Source organism: Choloepus didactylus, chromosome 3 (assembly GCF_015220235.1).
Source record: "Choloepus didactylus isolate mChoDid1 chromosome 3, mChoDid1.pri, whole genome shotgun sequence".
Lineage (NCBI taxonomy): Eukaryota > Metazoa > Chordata > Mammalia > Pilosa > Megalonychidae > Choloepus > Choloepus didactylus.
In genome coordinates this window covers 53,771,401-53,782,701 of record NC_051309.1, presented here as the reverse complement: position 1 = coordinate 53,782,701, position 11,301 = coordinate 53,771,401, and the positions used below count along the sequence as shown (strand labels likewise).

The 11,301-nt window shown below is 36.4% G+C and overlaps 1 protein-coding gene across 3 annotated transcripts in view; it reads right to left on the bottom strand.

Moving 5' to 3' along the window:
- Window positions 1-764: 764 nt before the first annotated feature.
- Window positions 765-11,301, bottom strand: part of SPATA18 (spermatogenesis associated 18) — a 67,941-nt gene continuing 57,404 nt past the window's right edge. For 2 of the 3 annotated variants that reach the window (XM_037829789.1, XM_037829790.1), the window contains 4 exons: window positions 7,358-7,481; window positions 5,555-5,638; window positions 2,854-2,899; window positions 765-2,543 (listed from right to left, as the gene is read on the bottom strand). In XM_037829789.1, coding sequence (XP_037685717.1) covers window positions 2,536-2,543; window positions 2,854-2,899; window positions 5,555-5,638; window positions 7,358-7,481 — 262 coding nt within the window. In that variant the 3' untranslated portion in view covers window positions 765-2,535. Of the gene's footprint in view, window positions 2,544-2,853; window positions 2,900-5,554; window positions 5,639-7,307; window positions 7,482-11,301 lie in introns of all 3 variants that reach the window. The other variant, XR_005215858.1, reaches the window with a different exon arrangement.

Sequence of the window (11,301 nt, the reverse complement as noted above, 5' to 3'; positions counted from 1 at the left end):
AGAAAATAGAAGTGAAGGTGCAAAGGTATAAAGGGTGAAGACTTAAGGTACATGCCCAGATGAAATCAGTATAGATCAGCCTCCTTTGGTTTTGTGGATTCTTTCTAAAACTTACTCTAGACTATTCAGCTCTCTCTGAGTGTTAAAGTTCAAATCAGAAACTTGAGATACAGCAAGTAACCAGAGAGGATACATAGCAAGTAAATTGAGCTACCTCTTTCCAAATCAGGGCATGCATTCAGCTCCTGAGATAAATTTCTGACATGTAGACAAAGATTTTAGAAAAGACCTATTTGAATCATGAATTCTTAGAATTTTAGAACAAAAAAGACCTTAAAAGATCTTTTTCAGTGTGTCTCAGTGGGAATCATACTACATACTGTTAAGAATTCTGGAGGATTTTGGAAATCTGGGGGTATGTCTTCTAGTAATTCTGGCATTTAGAGGGCAAAGTACATGGTTGCTAGATATCCTTCAAGACACAGGGAAGACTTGCACAATGACAAAATTTCCCTTACCCCATGGGACTATCACGTGAGCTACTGGGCATTGGTATAAATCTAAAAAAAAAGCACTGCTGATAATTATCTAAGCTTAGAACCTAACACCATTTAGCATATAACACAAAGTAATTGTTGCATGGGATTAACGTACACTGAATTTTCTAGGAATACAATTACTTTGTAAATCAAAGCAAGATTAAGTTTTTTGTTTGAAACTTCACCAAGAGTTGTCCACCATTTCAGAAAATCATATCCAACGACTACACTGTTTGTGATTTTATTTTGCCAGTACATCACACATTGATGCTGGTGAGTCTACATATAGGTGCAAGCATCTAACTACTTAATTTTATCTTCTATGATGCTTATGCCCAAGCTTTTTAATTGAAATACATTGTTTTATTAAAAATTGCATTCCTTTTCTTCTGCTTTATATTACAGTCAAGGCATTACATTCATTGTTTAAAATTACATGTGCATATAAGTCCTTTTAACTTTGAATTTTATTTTAGAATATCCAGAATAAAATATTTGTTATAATAAAAGGGGGGACACTGAGTCTGGTAGGGTTGAGAGAACTGCTAAACTCGTCCAATTTCCTCAACTCTACAGTGAGGAAACTGAGACTCAGAGAGGTGAAGTAACTTGCTCAAGAGCCAACGAAAGAACCTGATTACCGAGCCAGGGCTAAGTGCCACCTGGGCTCCTGGGCTCCTTCCAGCACACTGCCTTCTCTCAGAGTGACGACTAGAAAAACTCACAACGGGGAAAGATTAACCTCACGCTTCAGAATGAGTTGGTGATCATTAAACCAAGGGGCTGGGACTGAGGAAGGGGCAAGATGTTTTAGGTAACTGTTTTTTTTTTCACCTGAAAAGCATCAGGTGTTGGTTTTGCCACTGAGCTTCAGCAAACTAAGCTGTGGCCAATTCAAGTTTCTCTCTAAAAAGCAAATGGATAAAACAATCACTCGTGAGGCTTGTGTTTAAGGCTGGCTTTAGAGTGAAATGGGGCAGAAAGAGCATTAATTGTCTCAAGTAAGCAGCATTTCATTATTATCTTGAACTTTAATGTTCAACAGTTCTTCACAGTGAATAAATCAAGGGATATACCTTCCCTTTAAAATCAGTAAATGGTGCACCTCATTTTAGGCCTTGAGTTTCGGTATTTTTAGTCAGAGTTCTAGGAAGTCTAAATTTGCAAACAAGGTAGAATAGGTGAAGGGCATATCCCAGGTAAGTTTTATATTTAACATGTTCACTGAAACAATATGAAACATTCCCAGAAGATAAACTCATGGAAATTGACGTTTATCTCAAAGCCAGCTCTTGCACAAATCGCACTCTGCATTTATGAAGCAAGAAAATCTTCTCAACTATGTAGCTTCAAGATACATTAAGTACTCAATTAAATCAAACTAGGGACTCTGAAAATAGGAACAGAGAAGCAAGCCAGCTGTAGTCTCTTAAATTGTAATCTTTCTACTTCTAGCCTTAAATCACTGCTACTGATAGAAGTTCCCCAGCCTGATCTGACAGTTAAGTTTCAACTTAAAAGAAAATTAAAGCACCCAATATAGTTTTCAAGTTAAAGCTAATACACCACAGCTATAACGTTTATGATCAATCTGTGAACTAAAACGACTACTCTTATCTTTTGGATCCAGCATGGTAAAGATTTTCCACTTTTGTTTGTAAGGTTTGCTTTATAACAGCCTAGTATTTCAGGATGGAAATCCTGAACCTGTGTAATGGACTTAGCTTCAAACAAATATGATCCTAAACACCTATGCAATAGTTTTTATCAAATTAATGGAATTTGTATCTATAAAATAAAATACAATGCACTATGGCTGAAGTTACAAATGTGCTAAGCCAAAACATTTAAGTCTCTGGGTGGAGAGAAAAACACAGAATTGCCTTTTCACATTATCTTAAGTGAGGTCTGAGGCACAGACAGAGCAGGCAGATGGAGGCACTAGGAAAGTTGGCTGTTGCAGATGTTCTGTGGCAAAGGAACATGTCTGGTTGTTTTAAAACCCTATGGAGAAAAACAAACAGTTGATTATTACAGTCACTTCTTTTGGAATTGATTTTGGAAGGGCCTAGAAGAAAGAAGGGGGATTAATCTAGGTTGGCAGTAATAAAACCTCTCCATTGAAGGCTCCTCCTGAGTAATCTGTGGGACTTGGCAGATTACTGCCTGCTCAGGTACCATCAGGGAGAGGACCCAGAAAGACAAGTCTCGAAGGAGGGAAAAGATTCTCCCTCCATTTTGCTGCACAATGTCATGTACTAAGGAGGATATTTAAAAAGCAGAAAACGTGCTCCATCTAACCCATCCCACTTACTTGGCAGTCCACATCTTATCGGAGAAGGGCTGCGACTTCGAGACATCTGGAAAACATAAAAGCGTAACGTGAATTACACAGCAGATGGGGCTGAAAGGATGAAGCCTTCTGACATGACTTTTTCCCTCATCCCAAGTAGATAGTTTCTGTGAGGTACTTTAGAACTGTTGTTTTTTCCCCAGTAAGGTCGGCCATTGTGATTCCTTTTATACTCCCTGAAGTAAACGGGTACCAGATTTGGTTTAAATTAAATTATTAATTCAAATTTGGATTCAGTAGCCTAAGCACTCAATGCTTTCCAGAAAATAAGAATTAGGATGATTATTATAATAATAATAATTAAAAGTATAAAATATTCTCTTGCATATTCTTTTTATGCATTATCTCATGTGTTTGAAACCTGTCCTACTATAAAAGGTCACTGTGATGCCAGAGAAGAATCATTTTTCAATTCTCACCTTTTTTTTCACTAAGCAGAAAGCACCACCCTGTAACTACAAGTCTGTTATGGCTCAGAAATAGCTGACTACCAGCATCATTCTTCCTCTGGACTTTTAAACACTTTAGATACAAGGTGCATACAAAGATGGAAGCTATTCTGGATGGACCACAATCTCAAATAGATTAACCAAAAATATTTGTATTTGATGTTGGTTGTATACCTTGTCTTGTTACAAGGAGAGCATGGGGGAAAGAGACAAAGTTGACATTAGTTTCAGCTTTGAGAATATACTTTATTCTACTCGAAATTATTTTGTTCTCCCTGGAGAACAAAGGGGAAAGAGAGAGGAGGTGAATACATGTTCCTACTCAAACATGTATAAAAACTTATAACAGAGTAACATTGCCATGGATAAGCCTTCCAACAAGTCAAGAGTTAAAATCTTCCATGGATGTAAGAACAATAGGTATCTAATATTGCACATTCTTCTGATATTCTATTTCTTCTTAAAATGGGAAGAATCGTGATTCTCCTGGTATAAAATTCCCAAGGTTTCCTTTTTATTTGTCATTCCAACTAAATGCACTATCTTTATCTTTTTTTTTTTTTTACCTACTATAAATACTTATTCTTTAATAAAGATAACTAAATTATATTTAAATCTCCAAGAGTTTGTAAAGAGTTTCTGTTTGGGATGATGAAGTTGTTTTGATAATGGATGGTGATATTGGTGGCACAATATTGAGAGTGTAATTAATATACTGAACTGTACACATATAAGTGGTTAAAATGGGAAATTTCATATTATACATATATGTTACCACTATAAAAATTAATATTTTTAAGATCTACAACAGAAAAGGGACTGTGCCAGATACCTGCCTTTCCCAAACATTCCTTTTCATTTTCCACTTTCCCAATATTTCTCAGGCCATTTCCTTCACCTGGAATATTCCTCCCCAATTTCCCACCCCATTGAAAAGAACAGCTCAAATATCACCTCTCTCGTGCAGCTCTTCCTCCCTCACCAAATCCAGAAGTCATTGTTATCTCCAATAGCCCTAACTCTTTGGGCTTCTTTTTATGGACTGTATCATATATCACATAAAGCTACCTTGGTTAAATCACATTGATCTTCCTATACTGAAACCCATTCAGGGAATGGGTCATGATTTAGTCGTTTTTGTATCCTTCCAAAATCTAGCATCCATCAGAGCAGGATAGAATGCTTGGTAAGGGGCATGCTGGAGTAAAAATGCTTCATCTAGTGGAGTTTAGTTTAGAAGCTAACTAAATGCTCCAGTGTTGCAGTTTAGTTTAGATGCTCACTAAACTCAGTAAAAGGGGTGGGTCTGATTAACTGCAGAGGTTTTTTTGTTGTTGCTGTTGTTGTTGTTGTTTTGATTGTTTCATTTTTGTTTTGCTGAGGGTGGTTTGCAAGTTTAAGGGTAGGCGTGCATAGCTAGAGCCAGTTTTGGAGAAGTGGAGCAGTGCCAGTTGTGGTTCTCCTTCCTCACCACTCTCCATCTTTTCTAAAATGAGGATGAACAAATATTTAAAGAATATTGATTTGAAGAAACAGCAAATTGTTAGCTTCTCTGGTGTCCATATGTCTTGGTTCAGCCCTGAATTCAAAAGGCCTTGACTAAACATTTGTTGAAAAAATGAACAATGATGAGTCATAATAATGCTTTTAGAGATGTTATCTCCATAGTCTTCACAGATGTTTTTCCTGTTGTTGTTGTGCCTTTTTTTCTTTGACATAAGTATTGGGGCTAATTAGCAACGACACTAATCTTATTCTTCCAACTTTGAAGTTTGGAAAAAATTGATACCCTTTATAAAAAGTGCTAAAATCTAGATCATTTGAGCAATTTCTCCCAAACTCATACACCAAGTCCTAGAGGAACAAGGGACCTGTACCTGGTTCCGTTGACCAAAGTGTCCCCTTCTCTATTTAGAATCTGCTCCCTAAGAGCCTACTATCATTTAAAGATAAACAGAAAACAATGAAATAAGTAAGGTCTATCATTCTTTGAACTAATTAAGAAGAAAAACAATCTCTACCTCTTTCTTTCTAAAATGATAAATTCCTTAGCCCACAGTACTATAAAACTCAATCTGGGGTTAGCATTATTGCAACAAATTCACTTTCTACCTATAGACTTATAATCACCTCTTTTACAGGCAATTGTTGAAACAAAGGAAGTGTCTGCCATAGGATGATTTTGTATAATAACTGATTAGAAAAGTATGTACCATGCTTACACCAACACGACTACGAGGGCAAACAGGACTTAAACTTCTGCTTCGACATCGACTTACAGGTCGCACCGAATTCCACTAAATAAAAGAGAATGAGAGAAATGGTCAATAGCTAGTGAAAGCTTACATGACTTAAAACAAGGTGTATATCCGATATCATGAGAGATTTTATTGATATGATTGCACTTGCCCATTACTGGTCACTAGCATGAGGGCCCTCCTTGATTTCCTACAGCTGCACAAGATTTGACAATAACTTTAGGCTATTTCTCAGAGAAAATCCCATTACACTGAACTTTGGAATACAACAAATTCTTAGCGCTGGTAGAATTTTGTTTTGAAGATTAAGCTATTAGAAATTACATTCTGGGTTAGCTAAAGTTGGAGAATATAACCTCCAGGAGGGCAGAGACTTGAGTCTGTTTTGTTCATTGCCGAATCCTCAACACCTAAATATAGCGCCTTGGTCATAAATAGCTATTGAATAAATCAATATCATTGAATGATGCTTCCCATCTACTCTCTGACTGAATTAATAAATGAGAATATAACTACATATATTCATCATAATGAGATTTTACTAGTAAAATCCTTCGTATAAATTTCCCTTCATTCACACCTTTAGGGTCTTGTCATTTTGTTTTAGGAGTTTAAGCTTGGGCAAATGGGTGGTATGTTTGATGAGAGAGAAGTTCAAAGACAATTGCTATTTGATGTTAGAGCATAAGAATAGTAGCTATTCCCTCTTCCTCCCTTCAACTGCAGTCTACTGCAGGAGAGTCTACAATAAGTTTTCTTAGTAAAGAGTGATTATTGTGGAAGCAAGAAGCATGCTTTATGAGATCATTCATTGTAGACCATGTGTGGTTGTCAGATCAACCACTTAATTGAAATAGAATTCACTGCAATGGGATTTTTAACATATGAAAATCTAAGTTCTTTTAAAATAAATTATTCCCTTTCTGCATAGTACATGCAGAAAGCACTTCCCCTATTCTCCAGTTCAAAGAAAACAGCAACAGAAACTACCCAGATGGCAGCTTTGCCTCATCTAAGGGGCTTCACTTCAAAAGTTACTCAACTCTTACTAGGAAGGGTTGGGGCAAAAATTACATAATATGAACTAGACAGAATAGCCAAGCAACCAACCACCAGTTCCAACACCCAATCCCCAGCCCAACACACATTTACATACCTAAAACTCCATTTTGACAGCTGCCCAATTACTGAATCAAAGCAAATGTTCAAAACATTCTACAATCAATGTACTAGGAAGCCACCTTCTAAAACTGATTGGCTCCTCTCTCTCTCTACCTCCTCTGCCCTCTTTTGCTCTATTCCTCCCTTCCCACACATACAAAGGAGAGAAAACCAGGGCACACTCAGAGTTCCCCAAAATGGAAAACTATTAGTAAAAATTTGGCAAACTTTCCTGAAAGTTGATTATTTTTAAATGCTTAGAATTTAAAGGTGAGTTCAAAGGGCTTTGCCCTTATAATATTACAAGCTTTCTAAAATGGAGAAGGATAAATATTGCTATTTCCATTTTATAAATGAAGAAACAGGAGGCAAAGAAATTACTGCCAGGAAATTATGAAGAATCACGGAAGAACCCAAGAAAAGAAACTGTTCTTTCCCCAACCAGGCTCCTGTATCACATGCTTCTTCCCCTTTGTATGAGGGAGTATCAACCAATTTTTTATGAAATTCTTTTATAGAATCTCTGGGTTTATAAATGTTTTCGAACTTGTGAATCAAACACTTGGGATGAATTTTCACTATGCAAGGCCACCGTACAAAAGCCCCTCTCTTGGTGACAGCTTCGCCTTTCATAATGACGCAGTCGTTCTCCATGAGAGCAGGCCACACGTGATAGAAGACCAAAGGAGCAGTGAAGTCGGAGTCATAGCTGCGGCGGTACCTGTTTCAAACACACAAAAGAACAGGAAAGAAGAGTTAAGCAATTTTATCTGGCATCGCTGAGGGGAAAAAAATCAGTGTACATTTTCATTTTTTAATCCAGATTGATTTTATCAATATGGATCCTGATTCTGTTATTAAAGAAATGGCTGTGAGTGCTTAGAACAAGAAACCAATGATAATCAAGACCAAACATGAACTCAGTAAGAACAAATCCTGGCAAACTAATCTTGTTCCTTCTCTGTTAATGACTTCAAGAGTTGCAACAGAGAGAAATGCGAGTGATACAGACACTGTGAAGTGTCATAAGACTTTCTATGAGAGTTCTCACAATATCTTTGTGGACAAAATCAGAGAAATATGGGTGGATTGGAAACTGGTTAGATGAACATATTCAATGGGGTAGTTCATGGATGAATGAGACCATGAACAAAGTTATTAAGTCAAAAATTTTATCAATGACTTGTATGAAATAAAGATAATACACACAAAGGCAGGGGTTGGATTGTAAAAAAAAAAAAAAAGATGGTAGTGTCAAAAAATAGGCTGGGGGGACCAAGAATATCTTCTTGACCAAAAGGGGGATGCAAAATTGGGACGAAATAGTTTCAATGGCTGAGAGATTTCAAATGGAGTTGAGAGGTCACTCTGGCGGACATTCTTATGCACTATATAGATAACACCTCTTAGGTTTTAATGTATTGGAATAGCTAGAAGTAAATACCTGAAACTACCAAACTCCAACCCAACAGTCTAGACTCCTGAAGATGATTATATAATAATGTAGATTACAAGGGGTGACAGTGTGATTGTGATAACCTTGTGGATCACACTCCCTTTATCTAGTGTATGGATGGATGAGTAGAAAAATGGGGATAAAAACTAAATGACAGGGATGGGGGGATGGTTTGGGTGTTCTTTTTTTACTTTTATTTTTTATTCTTATCCTGATTCTTTCTGATGTATGGAAAATTTTCAGAAATAGATTGTGGTGATGAATGCATAACTATATGATCGTACTGTGAACAGTTGATTGTATACCATGGATGATTGTATGGTATGTGAATATATTTCAATAAAACCTAATTTAAAAAAATAGCCCCCACCTGTGAGCAAGAGCGATCTAAGCTGCTATGACCCACCAAATACCACTGTATTAAAATCTGAGGTCTCCATGTGATTGTGAAAACCTCGTGACTGACACTCCCTTTATCTAGCATATGGGCAGATAAGTAATAAAATATATAAATAATAGGGGGGCATAAGGGGTATGGGATGTTTTGGGTGTTCTTTTTTATTTTTATTTTTTTCTTTATTTTGTAGTAACAAAAATGTTCTAAAATTGACTGTGGCAATGAATGCACAACTATATGAAGATATTGTGAGCCACTGACTGTATACTTTAGATGGATTTTATAGTATGTGAATATATCTCAATAAAATTGCATTTAAAAAATAGGCTGAGACAATAAGCTGAATCTAATAAGATAAAATGCAGTGTGGACACATATGAAGTCATGCAATTGAATCTAAAACTCAGTTTAACTGCACAAATAGAGGTGATATATGGCTTAGTCACATATGTGAAAATACCATCACAGGTATTAAACTCAAAAATGAGTCAACAAACCCTTTTTAGGTTCTAAAGAATTGGGGTAGCTGGTGGTGGATACCTGAAACTATCAAACTACAACCCAGAACCCATGAATCTCGAAGACAGTTGTATAAAAATGTAGCTTATGAGGGGTGACAAGGGGATTGGGAAAGCCATAAGGACCACACTCCACTTTGTCTAGTTTATGAATGGATGAGTAGAAAAATAGGGGAAGGAAACAAACAGACAAAGGTACCCAGTGTTCTTTTTTACTTCAATTGCTCTTTTTCACTCTAATTATTATTCTTGTTATTCTTGTGTGTGTGCTAATGAAGGTGTCAGGGATTGATTTAGGTGATGAATGTACAACTATGTAATGGTACTGTGAACAATCGAAAGTACGATTTGTTTTGTATGACTGCGTGGTATATGAATATATCTCAATAAAATGAAGATTAAAAAAAAAAAAAAAAAAAGACATAATGCTGAGCAAAATAAGCCAGGGACAAAAAGAGAGATATTGTATGTTACCACTAATGTGAATTCTGTGAAAAATGTACAATGTTTTATACTGTAGAATGTAGGGGACCTAGAGATACCAATTAGTGGAGGGGGAATGATAATCTAATAAGAACAGATAAACTATGGAGGGTAATCTCAATGTTATGGGAATGCTCAGGAATGATTATGGTTTGTAAACTTTCTTGGATATAGTAAGATCATGTTGGAAGCAATAGAGTTATTTTAGGTTTTTTTTTTTCTCTTATTCCTTTGTTTTCTTAGGGGTTGTTAATTTTCTTGGGGTATGGTAGGAACATGTTGGAAGCAATGTAGTTATTTTAGATTATTTGTTTTTCTTACTCCTCTGTTTGGACATGGTTTATTAATTTTCTTGGGGTATGGTAGGAACATATTGGAAGCAAAGTAGTTATTTTAGGTTATTTGTTTTCCTTAATCCATTGCTTTGTTTGAAATGTTGTGGGGTTTTTTTGGTTGTTGTTTGCCTGTTTGTTTTTAATTTTTTGATAAACAAAGTTAAAAAATTGAAAAAAAATCAGTAGAAAAATGGGAGTAAAAACTAAATGACAAATAGGGTGGGATGGGGGGATGGTTTGGGTATTCTCTTTTCACTTTTATTTTTTATTCTTATTCTGATTCTTTCTGATGTAAGGAAAATGTTCAGAAATAGATTGTGGTGATGAACGCATAACTATATGATCATACTGTGAACAGTTGATTGTATACCATGGATGACTGTATGGTTTGTGAATATATTTCAATAAAACTGAATTAAAAAAAAAAAAAAGAGTCAACAGTGTTATAAGTCTTGAAAAAAAGAAATAAAAAACTACTACTACTGTGCTGGTTTGAATCTGTTATGTACCCCATAAAAGACTATATTCTTTTACTCCACTCTTGTCAGGACAGACCTGTTGTGGATAGGATCTTTTGATTAGGTTGTTCCATAGAGATGTGACCCATCCAATTGTGGCTGGGACCTTTTGATTAGATTGTTTCCATGGAAATGTGACCCTGCCCATTCAAGGTGAGTCTTAATCCTTTACTGGAGTTCTTTAAGAAAGCTCACAGAAAGAGAGTGCAGAGAAGCTGAGAGAAATATTTTAGAGAGAAGCTAAGATATGTAATCCAAAGTTTGCCCCCGGGAGAAGAAAGAAGGGCACACAGGAGCCAAGAGAAGCTAAGACAGACACTTAGACAGAAACGCCCCAGCAGAAACAAGCAAGGAGGACCCTGAGAGACAGGAACTGAGAGACACTAAGACAGAAGCCCAGAGACATTTTGGGGAAAGCCACAGAAACCAGCAGCTAAACCAGGGAAAGGACCAGCAGACTCCAGCCATGTGGCTTCCCATAGCACAGAGGAAACCCAGATGCCATTGGCCTTTCCTCAGAGAAGATACCTTACTCTTGATGCCTTAATTGGGACATTTTCATGGCCTTGAACTGTAAATTTGTGAACTAATAAACCTCCATTGTAAAAGCCAACCCATTTCAAGTATATTGCATTTCAGCAAACCTAAACAACTACAAATTAGCTGAATTAGTAGACAGAGAATAAGAATAAAAAGAGGTTCATCTCTGTAGGCTGGTCAGTTCAAATGAAAGGCCTGCATTTAGTTCTGGACACTTTCTGAAAAAGACACACTTGGAAAAGCATGACACATAGGCCAAGGAAATTAATTCATTTGTCAAGAAGTCCCAAACCT